The sequence below is a fragment of the Protopterus annectens genome, chromosome 14.part0 (genome assembly GCF_019279795.1).
Source record: "Protopterus annectens isolate FY-2018-M chromosome 14.part0, PAN1.0, whole genome shotgun sequence".
Lineage (NCBI taxonomy): Eukaryota > Metazoa > Chordata > Ceratodontiformes > Protopteridae > Protopterus > Protopterus annectens.
In genome coordinates this window covers 1,162,715,328-1,162,737,430 of record NC_056748.1, presented here as the reverse complement: position 1 = coordinate 1,162,737,430, position 22,103 = coordinate 1,162,715,328, and the positions used below count along the sequence as shown (strand labels likewise).

General features: G+C 40.9%; 1 protein-coding gene across 1 annotated transcript in view; it reads left to right on the top strand.

The window, feature by feature from the left end:
- The window catches only part of RTEL1 (regulator of telomere elongation helicase 1), a gene marked incomplete in the record, with an annotated part of 4,697,248 nt that overhangs the window by 3,059,856 nt on the left and 1,615,289 nt on the right, over positions 1 to 22,103 (top strand). Inside the window, 1 exon segment of the mRNA XM_044056976.1 lies at positions 7,639 to 7,762. Coding sequence (XP_043912911.1) covers positions 7,639 to 7,762 — 124 coding nt within the window.

The window sequence follows — 22,103 nt, the reverse complement described above, 5'->3', positions numbered from 1 at the left end:
CCCAGAGAGTTCCCATGCTTTGGAACAAGATTCCAATCTACATTAGGCAGAGCTCCTTGCTAACACTCTTCAAGAGAAACCTTGACGAGTGGATGGGAAACAAAGTTTACCCCGGGGATCACTTCAGTGGCTCTGCTGGACAGAGGCACAAGGAACTAATTTAAGGGGGCGGCGAAAGCCAACACATTCTGGCTAGGCTGATAAATGCCTTCGGGCAGATAGCCTAGTACCTACCTATAAACCTATGAACCTGTCACACTGCATGAAAGTTCTGGAGAGCGTGATTCATAAACGCAGATTCAGATCAGGATGCAGCACAATTTACCCGATGTTTGCACTGAGACAGATACTTGAGAAGAAGCTAGAGATGGGGAGAGAGTCCAGCTGGGCATTCCTAGACTTGGAGAAAACATATTACAATGTCCCATGTAAGCTGATCTGGGCAGTACTGCGGTGGTTTGAAGTTCTAGAAACACTGGTAGAATTAGTACAGACTATGTACAAGGACCCAATGACTAAAGCATGAACAGTGTTCGACCTCACAGAGGGGTTCCTAATGGGAGTGGGTGTACACCAGGGTTCAGCTCTGAGGCCACTGCTGTTCATACTGGTGATGGACTACATTAGCAAACAGGTTAGAGGGGACAAATCATCAAAGCTGCTGTATGTAGATGATGTGGCAGTACAGGCAGACTCTGAGCTAGAATTTCAGAAAAGGATAGGATAATGGAATGCAAATCTGGAGGCACATGGGATGAAACTAGGCACATTTAAGACGGTGGTAATGGCAGCAAATTGGAGAAATCAGAAGAAGCTGAGAATAAAGATAGAAGAGAAGATAGTGGAACAGGCAAACAGCTTCAAGTATCTGGGAGGGGTGGTTGAGGAGAAGGGTTGTCTGAATGAAGAGGTCAAAACTAAAAGTAGAGGGGCTGCAGCCAACTGGTATAGAGTATCAGGTGTAGATTATGGCAAATAAGCTGAAAAATAAGGTGTACAGGACAGTGTTGTGACCAGTACTAATGTATGATACAGAAACCTGGGCAGTAAAGCAGAACAGTTGACGAAGCTAGAGGTGATGGAAATGAAATGCCAGAGAAAGGTGGTAGGATGCACACTGTGGGACAGACGAAGAAATGAGGCCATAAGAGCAGAAGCCAATGTAGCTCCAATTGCAGAAAGGATCAAAGAGAACAGATTACGGTGGTCTCTGTGCATGTGTAGAAAAGCATCTGGTGAAGAAGATTTGGGACAGACAAGAATAAGATAAGAGGGAGTGAAAGAGGTGGATGGATTGTGTGAAAGAAGATCTGGATTGTGTGAATGAAGATCTGTGTGAGCCAGGCATGAATGTTGAAGTAGGCAGGAGTGTGACACTGAATCGAGAGTTGGCAACAGGTAATGTGATACCCCCGACCCCATGTAGAAGAATAGGAAAAAGGGGGCTGATGATGATTATGATGAGTTTGATACACTGGAAGGTTTGTCAATTTCTCACTGCATAAAAATGCTCTGTGGGAAAGGATAATGTTTTAGCCAATATTCCAAGGCCTAGAAGACACGGGTGCAGATCATTCCTGGTAAAGCAGCATGGTCTGTTGACCATATCCTTCCTTGTAGAAAAGTATTGACCCCCTTGGAGTAAAATCAGAAACTAAGCTAGTTATTACAGTCAATCACGTGTTCGTATTGTGGCGTTATCCTTGCAGAAGGTACAGCAATGGTCAGTGCTAGGCTCATATTGGCCACTGACACACACTCCAAGAGAGCCATGTCTCATTTCATGTAGTCTTGAAATGTTATGTCTCAAGTCATTTACAAATCCACAGACTACTACAGTCTTACAGATGTTATAAGAGGTGTCCTGTGTCTATCCTCTGACCTGGAATTGATGGACCTAGTGCACATCAGCAAGTCAAATGGCATCAAAAGTACTTGCTCCAGGGGTTTAAAACTCTAATGTAACATCAACAAAACAGTTTGCATCTCAAAGAGGATACTACTGCTGTGGAACTGTCTTGCCAGTGACATGAAACAACGCTCAGACCTGTCCATATTCAAGCAGAACTTGGATATATAGATGGGTAATATAAAATTTACCCCTAGACTGCACTCTCTACTAATAATGGACAGAGGCTGCTCCTAAATGCTTTATCCCATTGTATAAGGATGTGTGTCCCTCCAAGAGGGATATGTTTAACCAAAGAATTGCAAATCAGAAAAGTACTATTGATTCAGCATAAGTAATCAGTGTAGAAAAATCTGTTCATTATGAGGGCATCAAGCAACATCAGTTTCAACACGTAAATAATTCTACTTGCATTCTAAGCAGTACTAATCTTTAGTTAAGAGTCTACAAATATGCTGAAAAAATGTGCATAAAGCCAAATATTTTAAGCAGTTATAAAAATACAAGGTTGTCGGACAGAAACACAGGGCTACATCATGAAGTCTGTTTGCAGCTCACTGCACTAATACACAAATTAACTCTATACCAAAATCAGCTAGTTTCAACACAGAGTGCACCTCATGAAACAGTAATACTGAATCAGCATCAATAATGTAGTTATGTGCCATTTCAAATACTACATAAGGGAATTGAGCTCCATGATTCCGCAGTACATTTTAAAACATAATTAATAATTGCCCATCAGCTTTCACAGTGCAGTTTGGAAATGAATCTTTCTGAATGCAACTACTTTCTGAGGAAAAATAATTTAAAAAAACAAATCAACAGATTTGTGGTGCTAGCTAGAATGTGATTCCTTGACAAGGATGTCAGTCACTCAGAAAGATGAAAAGATTCCCTCAGCAGTCACAAAAAGCTTTTTTCTTTCTTTTTTTAAAGCAGTATAAATACTTTGTCTTCTTTAACCCAGCACTGCAGCAAATCAAATAGCAAATAAATCAACCATCATACATCCATACTCTAATACATGGTCAACTTTAGTGGAATAAAACATACACAGCAACACTACTGCTCTAATCACACTAACACTTTTCCTGTAAAATAACTGTGTTCACTGACAACTCATCCAGAAAAATAATGCAGGATGAGCCATAAACAGTATTTAGACTTTCTGATATTTTAGTAAAATAATTCCAAAATAGAAAGTCTTACACTGTGAGAACTCTGGCACATGCTGAGTCTGTATATGTAGTAAAGTCCTTTAAACACAGACATGCAGCAACAGATAACTACAACAGAAGTTCCTGCTTCTGTTTTAAGCAGATCGGAAGGTGGGGTGAAGTCTGTGATTGACTGCATGAGGGCGTGCATAATTTTAGAATGGGCATTTCCTGGGTGAAAAGAGAAGAGGAGGGTGTACATAATTATAGAGTGGGAGTTTCTTGGACAAAAAGAGAAGAGGAGGGCATGTTCAACTGAAATCTGCAGTCTGAAAGGTGGGCGAATTGTCGGAGGCTTAAGCAAGTGTGAGATTAAAGTTTTATTGAAGATGGCTACTAGTACTAATAGCTGCTCGATCAGAATCTATAAAAAATGGAGAAAATTCCTTGTGTGGTAATGTTATTTTTGAGTAGTGGGATCATTAGATAGGGGAGAAAAATGGATTGTGGAGCAGACATGCATGATTTCCTGTAGTTGTCCTGTAAACAAGTGCAAACCTGCGCAAATGCGGCCTTTTAAACCAAAAAGTTGAAATGGATGGAAAAACTGCCTAAAGGCCAGTAAACTACAATTTCTGGGCCAGAAACCACTCCTCTTGTGGTAGATAGGCTACCTAGTGCTTACCACTCACCCCGATAAATTAGAAGGCTACCCTCCAACATAAAAACGCTTGGGGGGCTCAGAAGCTTACAAACAGTCCTGGATACAGCAAATATGTATCTGGACTAGACTAGTTATAGGAAAGGCAGGAAAGAAGCTTAGACTTTCTTTTAATAGAAAAGCAGCTAAAACAACAGTAAAAACTATTCAAATGCAATGCAAGCTAGCACACGTGTGTGTGTGTGTAGCAATATTAAAGCAAATACCGTTTAAATAAATGCATTTAAATAAAAAAAGACTAAAAACAACTGCAGAAAGCAGTAAATTAGGAAAAAATCAAAAATGGAGGCAGAGTATCAGAAAACAATGCCAGCAAATCTATTAATAATTTAGTCAAGCAAAACTTTTGACAGTGCAGAACTCTGAACAGTTTAAAAAGTGCCAAAAAATGAACTAATCAGCTTTATATTTACAGATTGTTTGAGAAGCCCACACAGTCAGTACACAAGGAGATTCTAGCAATAGTATGCAGGAATTTATGGAGAGAAGGTTTTGTTTAGGGGTTTGCCCACAAGAGTGTAGACCACAAGAACATTCTTAAATGTAAAGTAACTCACCTGAAGTACAAGTACTAAGACCAAAGCTTAAAATGCTTAGAATAACAAATTTTAATTAGGCTACTAACAAGCAGTATTACATTGAACTGCATTTTCATTAAGTTAGTTCAAGCAAAAACTGTCTAGCTAAGATCTTTCTCCGGGTGTCAGGGGGTGTAAATTTCTTTTGCTGCTAGATGTTAGAGTTAAAAAAGAGAGCTCAGCTTTTGAACATAATATGATCTTTAACATAAATTTAAGGTTCTTCCTCCCCAGGATTTTTTTTCGGCACTATGGGATTTATTCATGAGTCTTGATCTTGTAGGCACAATTCAGTATTGCTGGAGATGGATTTATTTTCTGGCAGAGCATACTTCTGCTCTGTTTTGCAGAAGATACCTCTAGGTTTCATAAAAAAAGCCTGGTAGTCCAGTTATTGATTTGTGTTTACAGGATATTTCTGTACAAATTCTCTAAAAATATACAGTGATATCTTAAAGAAGAGTGGTGTCCTTCTGTGCTCTGGGTTGGAATAAATCCTTTCAAGAGAGAGTGTTAATTTAGTTTGCCTAAAAAAGGGCCAGCTGTCTTTAAATTTCTCATCAGCCTCTTTTGTGGAAATCTGTAGCCTGTGGTTTATTTCATCAGTCCTTTTATTCATACTATACATTTAAATACTCTAAATAGAATTCTGGATATCACTGTGACCACCTGACATCTTCATTTCTCTATTTCTTTTTGAAACATAATGTCCAATGCTGAATTGAGATTTCTGTCAGTGGCCAAATTGTTTGCTTCCACATGCTCGTTAGTCTACTTTATCCTCTTGTTACCAACAAGTTTCTTGTTTATATCCCTGTCTTTTAAATGGTGTCTAATTGCATGTAAGAAACCGTTTTTTCTGATTTTCTATACAAATGTAGATGCTAGCAGCCATCCCCTTAAAAGAATGCCACCTGTTTAACAAACAGCATCCTTACTCAAGTTGTCCATATCCACTGTCACTTTTTGCTTTCAGCTTTTCATACAAGGGGTTTTGTACTACTTAATTTATCATTTTGTTTATATACGCATGATCTAATGGGTTTCTGATATTAATTCCATTTTCTTCTCCCATTTACATCCAATCAGGATCACCGTGATGTCTGTTAGCCACCTGTTTTTTCATCCACTTTAGTTTCCTCTTGTTTTGCAACATGCTTCATTTTGTCACTGCCATTGTAAGCTAAATGGTCACATTTTTCATGTCTCTCTTATTTTGGTGTATTGAGAATTTTTCTTCCCTTCTTATATCTTCTGTCCCATTTCCATTCTCTAGTTTACTCAGTGCATTGCCTTTTTTATCCTCAGGAATTTTCCATTTTTGGCATAGCATCTGCAAGTGTTTTACCATGTTCCCATTTTCCTTCCATTGTAGCTTTTTTCAGTATCAGCACAGCTGTGACACCTAATGTTGCAACTTACTCTGTTTCTGTTTGTGCCCACATCATCTTAGCAGAATGACTGGTGCTGTAATTTCCATCATCTAAAAGTATTTTCTCTTCCAATGCTTGTATGAACAACCATTCTGAAATATTCCCTTGAGTGCATTAGATTTTGTATCATTAGTCTATATATTTCAGATCACATAGCATGTATATAACGCCTTAGCTTCAAAAATGACTACTAGATGAGTTCAAGCAGCATGAAGGCTGTGCTTAAGAGGTCTGCAATTCAGCTGCAAAATTTCATGTAAATTCAAGAACCATGATCACACTTTGCTCTCTCAGTATTCTGGAGTTTCCTTCCACCTCTGCAAAACATATTGCCTGATTGGCTACTGTAAGATGTTTACATATATTGTATATCACAACGTCGAAGGCACATAATTTCGAATGCGTCTTCATCAAACCCATAAAAACGAAAACTGAAAACAGCAAAACTACATATGAACGATTTCTTTCCCTGGGAATGAAATTGCTTGTCCAAAAAAAAAAATATCACTAGACACAAAACAAAGTGGGGGCTTCCCCCCCCCCCTAACTAAATATACCAACTCCAAGATCGCACTACAGTTTACAAAACAGCAAACTACCGGAGGAGGGCAAGCGATTTCTTTTACAGAGAAAGAAATCGCTCATAAGCCCCTTTGCTGTTTTCAGTTTTCGTTATTTTAAGATTGGTGGACACACATTTTAAATTATGCGCCGTTGATGATCTAATAGGAACTCTATATTGTATTATACCCTTACCACTTTGGGCCTAGGTCATGCCTGGAAAAAGGTCCAGTCAAGCCATTTCACTTTAAAAGAATAAAAATCAAGACCTGGATAAAGGTGTGTCTGTATGGATAAAGGTGCAGCTCTAAAAACTTGTAACCAACATAAAAATAAAGAAATAGTACTGAACCAACCCGGCTGAAAGGAACCCACTTTTTATTCAATGCTATAAAATAGAGTGAGCGCTTTTGCATTTTGATTTGGGTATCGCAAACCTACTGACTCTGTTTTATAATATTGAATAAAAAGTGTGTTCCTTTTCACCATGTTGGTTCGGTACTAAGCCATTTCACTAACCTAGTTAAATGAAACATAAAAATGAAAAAGTAATCTTTTAGCTTTTCAGCCTCCCTGTGAATACCTCTATAATTTCACATTCCACAGTTTGAATACGCAGCATTAGTATACCTCTCAATGTCTTTGTGCAAAAATTATAGGAGGACAAAGCCCAAAATTAGGGACAATTTTTAAATATTGCTGTTGTAAACTTAGTTGCCAAAATTATAGGTTTTACAATGGTATGCATTTTCTGAAAAGATATGTTATGAAACTCAAATGTTTGTCATTATTTAATGACTTAAGTCCTTGACTTTGAGAAATTCAACTTCATTTCAAAACTTTCTACTTGTGTGTGCCCATTGTGTTTACAAGTTGTTTTATAATGTCCAATTTGTCTTAGAAGTTGTTGTTGTGTCTTTCGGCTTTTCCCAGTTAGGGGTTGCCACAGCGGAACTCCGGTCCGCTAATGATTGGCAGTAGATTTTTACGTACAGAGTTGCTAGCCCTGACGCACAACCTTCAACGAAGGTGTGCCCATTCACACATGTCTCCACGCAGAAGACGCTCTAGCTGAGAATCGAACTGGACAGCATCTTACTGTGAAGCGACAACGCTACCGCAGCACCACCACCACAGTTCCAATTTGTCTTAGAAGATAGAATGCATTTTAATGCTGTACGCTGTGCAGACCAATTCCACTTAAGTTTAAAAGAAATTCTAAGTCTGTTTTCTGCATTGTTCTTTTTTGACTGATAATGTCATTGCTTAATTTCAGATTTACAAACACAGATGCAATAGCTCATCTTTCTCTGTGGATTCGACCTTTTATAAAGATTTATGATAACTTTGGCCATGCAATCCGAGATGTATCTCAGTTCTTTCGAACAGTTCAGAAAGTGGTAAGTAAAACTAATGGACTACAGGATGTTTAAAGGTGCCAACACTCGTGCTTGATTACTGTCCTCCTTTATTTCCCTTTTCAATTTAGGTTTTGAGAAAGTGCATCAAATTGCCAGGTGTGTATGAAGTTTGCAGCGTATATGTTCACAGGTGCATAGAAGGTTACTTGGCTAATGGCCCTAGAGCACTTACAAGCCTCGCCGTTTTTATCCTGAGTTGCCCCAGTTGGTGGTGGTTAGGGGAGTGACGTTCTCATAGGCAAGGGTCTATGGTAGTTAATACTGACTTCCTTTGTCCAAGAGGGATATGGCTGCCACCTCATGTCTGAATTTGTGTTCACCCGTCCATTGATCTAGGTTGTGTTTAAAGAGGGTCAGTAGGGGGGCTCTGTTTCATGTGAATTAGAAGCTTGCTCCAGAGAAGTGACAGTCTCTTGGAGATGTATTTATCTCTCCAGCATGACCTGTTCATGTCAGAGGCTAGGTTAAGAGCCCTGGAGTGAGTGCTCCTCATACAGTTTGATTTAAAAATGTGTAGCATTTCCATCAGGACCAGGTCAGAGACTGCCCTGTAAGCCAGGCACATGTCACCCCTCAGCAACCTGTAGGAGCCAGAATACAGTGACAGGGCTTTTAGCCTTTCTGTATAAGACTTGTTTTGTGTACATTGTAATTTCTTGGTGAGAAACCTCTGTGGTCTCTACATGCAAAAGGGAATGTTGTACTTGGTTACTGGTCTGATGAGAGCCAAGTATAATGCATTTATAACATCATTAAATCTAGATGCGATGCCTTTACTTATAGGAATTGTCACATAGTAGGATTTCTGTACTGCTGTGGATACATTGTCAAAGTTGATTGCTGTCAACCTAAGTACCCTGATCATGTACCACTGAGTCTAAACTTGAGGGGGTGCTGTCTGTAATGTAATTATCAGGAATGTCAGCTTTCCCAATGGGGATAATAATGCATTTTTATTTATTTTTTGCATTTTGCTTTCACCCTTTGCTTTGGCACCAGTCATTTGTCTGCGTTAACCCTGTCTGCTGTGTGTTAACATCATTGGAGGACTCACTGATTGCTCCCAGTTTGCAATCGTCGGTGAACTTGGTCAGCCACAGGCTGTCCAAGTTTGCCTGGACTTCTGAGAAATAAATCCCAAACAGTAGGGGACCCAACATGAACCCTGTGGTATGCCACTGGTGATTGGTCTTTTGTTATAGGTGAAGTCATCCACTTTGACAGTATGCATTCTGTCGGTGAGCCATTTGGCTACCCATCTGGTAATGTAAGGGTTTATTCCCAACTGGGACAGTTTCTGTACAGTGCCTGTGTAGGGGATTGTGTCACATGCCTTGTCTAGGTCAAGATAGGCAGTATGCACGGTCTTTCCCTTGTTCAGGATCTTAGTGACTTTCTCAAAGAAGTCAACCATGTTTAATAGGCATGATCTACCTTTAATGAAGCCGGACAGGGTGGAGTCCAGAGTTTGGAGAGTATCTATGCCCTTGTTAATAAGGTCAATAATGATTTTTTGCATGGCCTTGCAGATGATCCTAGTCAAGCTTATGAGCCTATATTTTAAAGGAACTGACACAAACTAAGAAAAAAAACAGCAAACTGCCATGAAGGCAAAGAGAACTCATTGCAGCAAAATTAAAATTAATTAAATCCATCTTTATTACAGATAGCAATCTTCTTTTTTCAGCACATAGTTGGGTATTCCATTTTAGATTTCGAACGCAGTTAAAGAATGCTTTGTGATTATCTTTAGATAGGGAGTCTATTCTTGCTTAGTAATTAGCTTTGGAAGACCTGACAAGATGTCTGATTTGTTTCTTTAAGCTAAAGAGGGATTTCTTCCTCTGCTGAGCCAGTTCCCTCTTGTTCTTGGACATTAGTTTCTTTTTTGAATAGCGGGTTTTACGGTAGGATTCCTCTTGGGTGGCTTGTTTTTTTTAGCATGACATGGTTGTAATCTGATCAGGTATGGCTGATTCTGTACAACTACTTAAGTGGATATACAGGGCATTGGTGTACACCTCTGCACAAGAATCCATGTTATGTGTGTTCAAGGGGACTTCAAAGCTTCTTATACCATCACTTAGTAGGAGGAAATTTGTCTTTAAAAAATTCTTCAGCTTGATGGAGTATCTGGTCTTATACTTACATTGCACGAAGTGTGGATAATGCAGATGTTCTTCGTGTTTCACTGTTGCAGTCATCACATTTGGGTTATCCCTACCAGAGTAGCCCTTGGCTGGCCCGAATACCTAGTATTTCTGTGTCGGTTGCTGTCGATTGAGGGCTGACTTCAGGTCGTCGATAGTATAAAGTAAGGCATTCGATGCCATTACATCAGTCTTTATTGCTGTGGAGCCTGAAGCAGACGCAGTTCGCACGAGTGCCAGTCAGCCGCTACCCGAGTTTTCGTCTATCGAATTGAAGTTGAAGTCTTCTAAAGCTAAGTACCTCATTTGGGATTTTTTTTTCTTGCACTAACCGATGTCAGAAAAAGTTAATAATTGTCTCGTCTGTGAAAAGCAAATAACACACCGAGACTTCCACTCTTACTGCGTCACTTGTTTAGGCTCAGACCACAACGTCCCCTGTTGTCGCTTCTGTGCTTTGTTCAATGCCAGAACTATCCATTGTCAGGCCCTTATTGTAGTCAGATATTTTCGCTTACAATCCTCAAATTCAGATATGCCTTCGGTAAGCCATCCGATAGCAGATACTCCTTAGACGTGCACAGACAACTTAAATTTTACTTGGACAGAACTAAACCTCAAAGGAAATCTGACCAACTGCTGGTGGAATTTGCTGCAGGGGCAGAGGGAAAGGCTATTTCAAAGCAAACCATTTCCAAATGGATAGGCCATTGCATTCATTTCTGCTACAAGCACTATGGAAAACCTATCCCACAGGGGATCAGACCCCACTCAACCAGGGCTGTATCTACCTCTACAGCCTTTCTTAGAGGCATCCCTACCAGGGACATCCTAGAAGCTGCTACCTGGAGTTCTGTACATACTTTCACCAAGCATTACCATCTACCAATTTTCTCTAAATCCAGAGCTGGCTTTGCCACTGCAGTCTTGCAGGGTCTTATACCTGGTCCTAATGCTATCTAAATTCCTCCTCCCATCCTTAGCTTTGGGACTCTACCCAAGTGTGATGACTGAAACAGTGAAACATGAAGAACATAGTACAGTTGTGTACACTTACCATAAATGTAGATGTTTGAGTGTATTCACTGTTGCAGTCCTGGTTACCCTCCCTCCAGCCCCTTTCTTCTTCTTTTGGCTATACCTCTACTCTCCTTTACTATGCTCAAAAGCTTTTTAGTGTATTTGCTTTTTTGTTAGAGGTATAACCTTGTATATTTATAGAGTTAATTTGAAGAGCAGACTTTCTGGCACCTGGAATAGCCCCGTTGTGCTGAACATTGTGAAAAATGCGCAAACACATGTGTTTTTAAGCCAGAAAGTTGAAAGGGATAGAAATCAGCCCAAAAAGGCTAATAAGATTACAATTTCAGAGCTGGAAACCTCTCCTCTAGTGTAGGATAGGCAGTACAATGATCACCACTCCCACTGGTAAGCAGTAGGACTTCCCTCTACCACAGCAAGGTCTGGATAGCTCTGAACACAGAAAATAATGTCCTGAGACAAGCAAAGCCTGGGATCTGGACTATACTAGCTAGGAAAGGTGGTAAACGAGCAAACTAGAGTATTTTTTTTTCTTGGTTAAAACAGGCTAAACAATGCAATAATACAGTAAATAAAAGGCTAATGCACTTGAGTGTGTAGTCCAAAACAGTAAATTAAAACTCTACAAATTTAGCAATTTAAAACTTTTTACATGAAGCAAGGCAAGTGCACAACTGAAAAACTGTTTAAGAGGCAGTAATACAGTAGAATAAGTAGCTAGTCTACATATACAGAGAAGTCTATAAATACAGAAAAGTAGCTAAAATACACTTAATTCAGATGCAGTGCAACCTAGAGCACTCAAGTTGTAGCAATATTAAGGCAAATGCAGTTTTAATAAATGCACTAAAATATACTCTATATTTCCAAAATGTTTGAGAAGCGCAGTCAGAACACAAGGAGATTCAAGCTATTTTTTTTTTTTTTTTTTTAAGAAAGGAGGAACAGAATGCCTTCTCAGATGTTCTCTCTGTATTACGTAGAATGAGCTAATGACACTAGACTGGGAGGAGTGTCCCAGATCAAATTTACAGTAGGGGCGGGCAACTGCAAAGCAACGAAGTACAACAACAAGACACCAACAAGGAGGGTGGGTGGGGACCAATACTAAAGCTATTAGCCTATACTCTTTTAGACCGTAAACACTACAGAAATCTTTATTACAGCAGTGAGCCACAAAATGAAAGTTTCTAAACAGATAAAGGAGCAAAGAGACTCTACAAAATGCTTTTAACTGCTAACAAATCAGTTACCCGTGCAAGTTAGTTAATAGCAGTAAAATACAGTAAAAAGTATGCAGCTGGCAATAAAAAGTGCTATATATAAATTGCTAGAAGCAATAACCATTATAAAGAAGCCAAAAAAAAAACAGGATAATTGTATATCTCAGATCAGAGTTGTAGTCAATGCCCCTCCTCCACTCTGCTCAGTTTGTATAGACAGAAATCCTCTCAGAGTTAGGGCTTAAATACCAAAATATACAGATACAACCTTAGACAACTTTTTTTTTAAAGCACAAAAGAACCAGCCCCCACTAGCCAGCATTCAATCAACACAATCCAGCCACAAAGGTAAAGAAAGGCTTCAAGGGAGGACAGACAGGGGGTTCAGGGAAAGAGTGTATGAGCATCTGTACCATATAAAGAAAAGGAGTCAAGAGAAGGGCCTAAGTAGACACAAGCTGGAATACTCAGACCACACATTTAGATTTAAGGCAATAGACAGTGTGAAGTCTGATGGAAGAGGGGGCCCAGAATCTTTACATTTAGAAAGGTCAGTTACTGTGGCAACTCAGGACTACGGCTTGCGCTTACCCTGAGTTAAATGAGGTTTACTCTATTTCTTGTATTTTTAAAGCTAAGAAACCTCCAGAGATGACTAACATGATAAATTGTAGGACAAACTAGCTATGTCACATATACAGCAGTTGTCTCAGTACAAGCTAATATGCACAAACTTTTAACAGCAGTTATTTAGTAACGCATAATTCAAATGGTGGGTGCCATGCCATGATGTATAGACAGGAATGTTGTTTGTACTTCCATGTATCCATATATAATTGTTACCCCGATATTTATATATATTTTATATTCTATTGCTCAACTGTAGGATGCCATGCTGCATAAGCCAGAAGAGTGTTCTGAACTTTTTTATGCATCAGTACATTTTACTGCTTCTTTATACTTCACCATTCTGTTATATGTATTTTAAGCATACTTATATTTTTAAATATTTTAAATATTTTCCAACATTTTTAAAAGGTTCTCATATATTTATATATTTTTATAACTGTATGTTTACATATTATGAGTATGATTTATTATGTCAACACTGGACAAGAGGGTATGTATAGGTACTTGCTTTTTAATAAGTCCAGAGGGTGTTTTGAAAGAAACTCTTAAAGGAAGTAATTGCTTATTGAGTGGACCCTCATAGCATCATCAGTGTGTTGTGAATAGCCCTCACCTATTGGCTGACTAACAACATGCTTCCACCATGGGCTGTATTTAAATGCACTGGTTTTAGTGAATGCCTTTACCTGAAGAAGTCTCACCATCAGGTGGGAAAAAAAAAATGGTTTGTGTTCCCAGTTGTTTTATTATCTACTAAAATATATATTCTGTATTTTTTATTATTTTTGCTTGTGCTATATTAAAGTATAAAAACGATGAATAAGTTTGCTTTTTGGCTTAGTTATGCTATTATTCTTTTGGGTACCTTTATGTTCTGGTTTTGATTCCCTGGCCAGGTAGTTGTGAATATCCAGTTCACAGATCCTCTTGAAGCATTGAATTGCAGGATGGATGGGAGGATTAAAAGTATTAGATGTATGAAATGGGTTAAGCACTCCCATTACCGTTTTGAAATAAGTTGAAGTTTAACTTCGTAAAACAGAGTTTCAAACCCATCAGAACAAAACCCACATCTGTTACCTTATGTGGTATGAATGTCATACCCTTTGCAAATAAATTGCAGCACTGTTTATCCAAAACACATGTAGAATACTTGTACACTTTGAAATTGCCTGTTGAATTACATACAGTATTGCAAGGTGGTAAAACACCAGCAGCCCTCTGATTAACCATATCATCAGTGAGAATATGGGGTGCAGTTGTTAAAATTTCCCTCTGTTCTAGCCTCTCCTGCCCCTCCTGGCACCTCTCTGTGGGGGTTGTGTCTGTGATGTGTCCTGCCTTTGGCTGGGTGGGTGTTGTTCCCATTCCCTCAACCTCTTCGATTTTTGATTGGGGGGAAGGCTTCTTGGTCTAAAAAATAATCCATATTGGATGAACCTGCTTGATTTGGAGGGTTACTATTGGATTCCTCATTATTGATATGAGGGGTATGTGTGAATTGTTTTTGTCCCCCATCCTTGTGAGGGAGAGGGTATGCTTGGTTGTTAGCACACTCCTTTCTATCTTTTATGAGCTTTTTAATTTTCTGGTCTCTAATGGTGATCAGATGTTCATCAGTACTGTTTAATATATGTCTGTCTTCATTTTTTTTGTTCATGGTCTGTATCATGGGTGATGCTATAATCTAATTGTGTTGTTTCAGCAATAAGTTCTTCAAATTGTTTCTTATTGTATTTGATTAGAACGTCTGTGTATTCACACCGGGCCTATATTAGAACATCAAAGTTTCACAATTTCGAATGTTCTAATAATGCCCCCTATTCGATGAACGCTGAAAATAGCGAAGCTGCAGAAAACCAAATTTTTTCCTAGGGAAAGAATTCTGTTGTCCGTTTGTCGCCTCGCTATTTTCAGCACTGTGGTGGAAAGTTACGGGTCAGGCTCAGGTAAGTGTGCGATTGTGTGGATGTGAGGGTTAGGGCGGGTTAGGTGAGTTAGGGTTAGGGCGCAGATGAGGTGGTTGTGCAATAGTGACGGACCTTAGGGTTTGGGTTAAGGTAAGTGGATAGTTAGGGTTAGATGTAAGATTTTAGGTGCATGTGTGTGGATTGCTGTTTGTTTGGTGTGCTTGTGTTGTGTGTATGTGTGTTGAAAGAGCAAATTCTTTCCCTAGGAAAAAATTTGCTGTTCTGCATGTTCGATGTTGTCAACGTTCGCTGAATAGGGCTCGATATTAGAACATTCGAAGTTGTGAAGCTTTGATGTTCTAATATAGACCCTTCACACCCATGTCTGTTAAATTAATTAAGTTCACGTGTAACTTGGAACCGTGGACTAGGCCAGTAAGAAAGTGCCACTTATGCGGGCCTTTAGGGACAATGTTGTTCCAAATACATTCCAGAAAAAAAATAAAAATTTCCAATTGAAGTTTCTGTATTTTTAAATGTTTATAGTCAAATTCAGATAGTTTTATAACCGTGTCTGGGTTATTTGAAGTTTATATTCTGCTCAGACAAATATCAGAGTTAACCCAGGCAGCAAAAGTTGGTAAATTATTAAAAAAAGTTGTTTCCACTTACTTGTGAATGATGACCATCATGCTGCAGACCATTGGCGTTAATATTCTGGTGGGTTTTACTGCTTGTAAGGCCTGTCCCAATGTTAGGCTTCATGTAGATGCTGCTAATCAGGCTTATGGGCCTGTAATTTCCAGGGTCAGTTGGTGGTCCCTTTTTGTGCAGAGGCATTTCTTAATTGCTTAAGCAGTAAAGCCAATTTAACTATGTAACGGACTTGCTTAGTTTTCGTCAGTCAGGTTATTATAACCTTTTTCTCAGTGGGTGGAGCTACCCAATGTCTTTAGCCCTTGTTGTTGCTCCTTAACCACAGCAGTATTTGAAAAAAATACTGTGAAAACATTTGTTTGCTTGGCATTAGGTACTTGTATCATTTATTTAGTAATCTGAAGCTTTATGACAGAATTTCTTCACAGCCAGAAGCATTTGATGGATCTCAACTCTGTTCAGATTTGACCATATGAGGGACATGTTTTGTGATAGAAAAATGCAATATTCAATATATATCTTAGGTTTGAGAAAATATATTTTTTAACTGTTTCACTGTGTAGTTTCTGGCAGGTTTTCAGATTGATCCTTCAATTCCAGATTCATCAAGCGCCATACATTTTATTGGCCAAAAATGGAATAAAACGTCTATAAAGTTGTTCTGTGGTGAATTTCAGTGGTGTGGGGTCATTTCCTTTGTTTCTGTATACATTTCTTGTGTGTTGTGACTTGAAAAAAATGTTGAATGTTATTATTTTAACATTGAATAAAATAAAAAGCCTAATCCATTCATACATCCTCTACCCCTTTTTCCCATTTTTGCACATTGGGTCAGGGTGTCACTTCAACAGTGACAGTCATCTCGAGCCAACTTTTACACCACCGGGAGGCTAGCCCTGCCACAGTGGTTCATCTGTACCATTCAGTTGCACGCACACACACACACCTATGGGCAATTTAGTGTGTCCAATCCACCTACTGCATGTCTTTGGAATGTGTGAGGAAACCAGAGCACCCGGAGGAAACCCACATGACCACAGGGAGGACATGCAGACTTCGCACAGACGGCACCCCAGCCAGTAATCGAACTGGAGAACCTCTTGCTATGAGGCAACAATGCTAATTCCTGCACTACCACAGCCACTTAGAGATAAAAAAGTCAATATTTTTGTTGGATGCCTCATTAGAGAATCAGATAACTACATAACTAGGACTTGAGCAAGTTGTTGGAATGATTTTGCGCCATTTCTCCATGTTCTGTCTTAAATAACATCCCATAATAAACTAATCTATCCAGAACTGTTCTTGGTGCTGTACTGGAATTTGTTTTTAGTTTGCTAGAGGGAGTTTGGTTATGAATCCCAGTTTCTCACCAACACTGAGGGAAAGATTAATGAGGAGGAAATCTCTCCATCAGGCAAGTTAAAGTTTGATAATTATCTGGGACTCCTTCCAGAAAAATTTCTGTCAATGTTCCACCTAAATCTGTGTGTAAAGTGATTATAAACCACATTACCTGAATGTAGAAGAAAGTTGTCTTCATAAAACTGGAAGACATTTATTTGGTTTTCAAATAAAATTATTTTTGTTTTCTGAAAGACTGTGAACAGCGTTTCATATCCTTCTATTGTGATGTTGGCCAAATTAATTTAGCTAAAATTAAAATTAATTTGAACTAAATTAAATTCATTTAGCTTTAATTAACTTAGCTTTAGCTAAAGAAGTGACACTGGCTTTTGATGTACCTATCTCTTTTGATAAAGATTTCAAAAGGATCTGCTATCTGTGCTTTTTTTTGTTTTTTTGGGTGCACAGCCGTTGTAGTTTTAAACGTATGTCTCTCTATAATTAAAATCAAATTTCACAAAACGGCTGATCTCTACATTCAAGAAGATTGTTTAAGCTACTTATTGTAGAATGCTGATTTCAATAACTATTGTATGTAATTTGTCACTGTCCTTTTTTCAGACCTGCTTACCTTGCTGTGCATTTCTCACTTAAATGTGCTATGTCTATTGTTTTTGATTAGGAGTTATTTGGGTGTAAGGGTCAGTCTTATCCAAAAACCATTTGATGTGAAATTAATAAGGCTTCTAGTGTGTGTGCCAGTTCTGTTTCTGGACTTGATGCAGAGTCTTTGAAAAACTTTTTTTCTGAACACCAGCTTCAATTCAGACAGATTTCTTTCATCTTTCCCTTAAGCCTAATTCCTTCCTTTGAACTTTCCTGCCTCATACTTCCATTCCAAATGTTTTTTCATTGGTGGCAAGTTTTCTAGTTGTGTTAGAAACTGCTTACGGCTGATTACAATATAAAGATATTTCAGATCCTTAATATCGTTGCATTTCAAAGTTCTTGAAATATCTGATGTTCTGTAGTCCAATCTCGCCTTCATTCTTACTCGTGGGTTTGGAGCCGAACCTCGGCTCTGACTTGGCCATACTCTAGCTCGAAGTCTTGAACTGGCTCGTGGCTAAGAGGTATCCCATCATACAACAGATCTACTCCCCAGATCTCATTTGCCGCTCGTTACGCTCAGACGTGGTCTCATTTTTGGCCGTGACTAAGTATACTTTTTTTATAAACATTTGACTTGTTGCTCAAAAAAGCAATTTTCATAGCTCTGTGTGTGTGATAGTGGTGTTGTACTGCCTTTGGTTTGCCTTTCTTGCTGTTTTTTGTGGCCTTTCGAGGCCGTTTTGGTATCCCGTTCATTTCCTTTCTTCCCACGGGCTAGGCCCGTTTCAGTTAGAGGACCTAGTCCTCCCCATTGTTTCCGTGTGGTCTTTGGTTTGGTGCCCTTTTCTATTTGCTTTTAGTGTTGTTGTGTCTGGCTAGTGGTGCTGTCCTGCCTTTGTTTCCCCGGGCTAGGCCCGTTTAAGTTAGAGGACCTAGTCCTCCCTGTAGTCTTTGCACGCCATTTACTAGGCTGATTTTAGTTAGAGGCTCTAGTTTCCCGTGCGGGGTTTAGTTGGGTCCAGTGTGTGTACGTTTTGCACTGTACCTGTGTGTGTGTTCAGCATGTCCAAGGATTCTAAGGAACACAGGTCTTCTGGCTTTAAAAAGTGTGTTGAATGCAGTAAATGTCTTTGACTGATGGGCACTCTGTGTGCTTGTACTGCTTGGGGACTGTTCACCTCCAAGAGTCCTGCTTGTTTTGTCATTCCTTCAGTCCCCGTGTGCTACAGGAGAGGAAGAACAAGCTCATTTTGAAAGGATTGCTTATACACTCCGAGGAAGACTTGGCTAAGTCTTCCAGTCCCTTATCCTCTCCAGCTAAAAAGGTCAAAAAGACTTCTAAGAAGCGCTCTCTGGCTCCATCTCTTTCTTTGGAGCCGCCAGAGAAAGTTACTAGAACAGCTTCTCCTTCTTCGGTTCCATTGCCTTCGGTGCCAACAGAAGGTAGTGTCTTGACTAAGTCCATATCTGCTCCCAGCTTCTCGTAGCCGGTCTCCAGTTATTCGACCGGTTTCTCCTTCACGCAAGTCCTCTTCTGTAGGGAGATCCAGATCCCCATCTATATCCTCCAGGACCCTTTCCGATGAGGACGTTAATAGAGTGGTGAAGAAAACTGCTTCATTCATCTGTGTTGGCCAAATTGATTTCGGCTCTGACCCAGTCGGCTCCAGAGCCTGTGGCCTCTTCATCCTTGGTTGTTCCTCCTCCGAGCCTTTCCCAGCCTTCGGAGACAGAGTTGTCAGTTCATCGGGTGCCGTTAAGTCGGTTCCAGTAGCGTCGCCTGGCCTCTGTTCAGATTTCCACTCCGACCCCGTCGGCTCCGTCCATGGGGTCGAGGGCCCACTGTTCTTTGGTCGGACCCGAGGGGAGGGCTAGGATCGATCTTCATCTGTTCCGAGCCTTCCTGTTGGTGCTTCGGCTTGAGTGAGTCTGGACCCGACATCTGCTTCAGACCTCATCTCCTTGGCACCGAGGGCAACTACTGTGTCCTCTACAGTTAGTCGGCCTTCGGAGCCCGGGGGATCAGCCTTCAAGGTTATGAGGAGCGTGCTGGCCAGGTTGTCAGCTGCATCCTACGGCACTGATACTCTGCCCCCTCCGGCACCAGTGTCAGTTTTGGGTCACCCTCTATCCCTGGGCAGCGGAGACCCTAAGCCTCAGGATACCTCCATGAGTGGTCTCCAACTTTCTGATGTCTCCCCAGAGATTTTGCCTGAGGAGCCTGCCAAAAAGAGATTGTGTAAGTGGAAACAACTCAACTCCCCGGATGAGTCTCTCACTTTGGACACCGACCTCGAAGAGTCAGAGGGGTTCCCAAAGTCGTCTTCTGAAGATGTATCTTTTTCAGATATCCTTGAGATTTTGAAGCAGACAGGTGACTGGCCATCCAAATCCCCTTCTGATGAGGAGTCTGTGTTCCTGAAGGCTTTCGGGTCTCAACCCTCTGCCTCTTGGGTTTCTCCCCCTTTCGATGAGCTACTAGATATTGTCGGTCGAAAGGTGTGGGAAACTCCTGACACTGTGGAACCGGTCCCTAGGAGACCCAATAAGTTTTTGTCTGCCCCCACTGACAAGAAATATCTGACAAAAGGTGTTCCAGTAGATACCATGGTGGTGGCAGCAGCCACCAAGAAGGAACTTGCTGAAACTTCATTTACCTTCCATCCACCTAACAAGGAGTCCCGGGCTATAGATAGGTATGGGAAGCATGTGTTTACCTCAGCGGCCTTTACAATGCGGTCGCTGAACTACTTGACGCATTTTACATGGCTCCAGAGAGATCTCCTAAAAGAGCTAGGAGATTCTCTACAGGGTAACATTTCTGATGCCGTGGCACAGAAGGGCAATGCACAGATGTCTACCCTAAATTCCCTTACCAACTCTTCCATGAGGCTGATCTCATACACAGCCAACAGAGCGAGTATGGCAGCGGCTTCCGGACTCTCTCTTAGGAGACACTTTTGGATGCGTCTGTGCAATTTTGCGGAGGCCTTCAAGTCTACGTTCACCAGTGCCCCCTTTGATGGTTCATCGTTGTTTGGAACCAAGGTGAAGGACACTCTCACTAGGTGCAAGCAGGAAGGAAAAACCCTGTCTGCCATGGGAGTCCATTTTTCCATGCCTTCTAGACCTTACCCCAAGGGCCAGAAGGGTGGGAAAATGTGGTTCAGAAAGTCGCAGAGGTTATTTCAGGAAGCATAAAGTGATTCCCCCTCCAGAGGCAGGGGAGGGGGTGAAAATTCATGTAGACGCTGCCCTAGAGGCAGAGGAGGCCCGCGTAACCAGGGAGACTGATTCCTTTCGTGGTTCTCCCTACCCAGCACTCCTGAAGGGAGGTCCGACTGTGCATCTCTGGAGCCAGTCGGGGGTTGCATATCTTCATTCCCAGAAGCCTGGCAAAACGTCACCCAAGATGAGTAGGTATTAAAGATCATTTCCAGAGGTTATCATATTCCCTTCTTTTTTCCTCCCCCGCCATCCAATAGAAACCCAGGAGTTTCACCCAGTCACAGGGATTCCGCAACTTTGGAAATAAAAAAGTTGCTTTCAAAGAGAGCCATCCAGCCTGTCCCCGCAGACCAAGTAGGATTAGGGACTTATTCCAGATTCTTTTTGGTGCCGAAAAGAACAGGGGACCCGAGACCCATCCTGGATCTCAGCCGATTGAACCTTCATGCACAAAAGTCCAAGTTCTGCATAGTCACCTTACAGTCAATACTCCCTCTGTTAGGGAAAGATGTGTGGATGTGCTCCATCAACCTCAAAAATGCTTATTACCATATCAAGATGGACAGGGCATTGAGAAGACATCTACGTTTCCAGCTAGGAGCCAGTCTTTTTCGGTTTTGCGCTCTGCCCTTTGGTCTCACCACAGCCCCCAGGGTGTTCACCAAATGCATGGCAGTGGTTACGGCTCACTTGAGACATCAGGGGTTCCAAGTGTTTCCGTACTTGGATGACTGGCTCCTTTCTGCCACCACCAGGCATCTACTGTTACAGACCAGGGACACCAGCATTACACTGTGCCAAAGGTTAGGAATTACTCTAAATTGGGAAAAATCTGCCTTGTTGCCCTCTCAGCGTGTCACTTTTATCGGCGCCGAACTAGATACAGTGCTCATGACGGCATTCTTACCAGAAGAGAGAATTCAGGCTCTACAAACAGCAGGTGTACGCCTTACTACCATTGAGGAAGGTCAAGTCAAAAGTGGTCCTCATGTTATTAGGGACCATGGCTGCCACGATCATGCTAGTTCCCCTTGCCAGACTACACATGAGGGTTCTTCAGTGGCACAGTCTTTGGGAAGCAAAATGATCCTCATTGCCCCACACTGGCCTCGTCAGATTTGGTTTCCCTTCCTTCAAGCCCCGGATTCTGGACCCAGCTGCAGATCTGCTGACTTCAGGATAGTTCCATCCCTCCATCCAGACCCAAAAGTTGACAGCTTGGCTGCTCCAGTTCTGGCCTTAGTCGGGCTTCATGATTTTTCCCTGGAAGTGGTCCATATTCTATCATCTTCCCACAAGCCTTCTACCAGAAAGATTTATTCCAGTAAGTGGAAGAGATTTTCTGTTTGGGCCCGTGAGAGACATATTGATCCTTAAACAGTGCCTATTTCGGCGATATTAGAATTTCTGTCTCAACTGTTTAATCAAGGGTCAGCTGCAGCAACCATTAAAGTGCAACTGGCAGCGATTTCTACCTTTCACATTGCTAATGAGCCCAACCTTATGGCTCATAGGTTTCTGA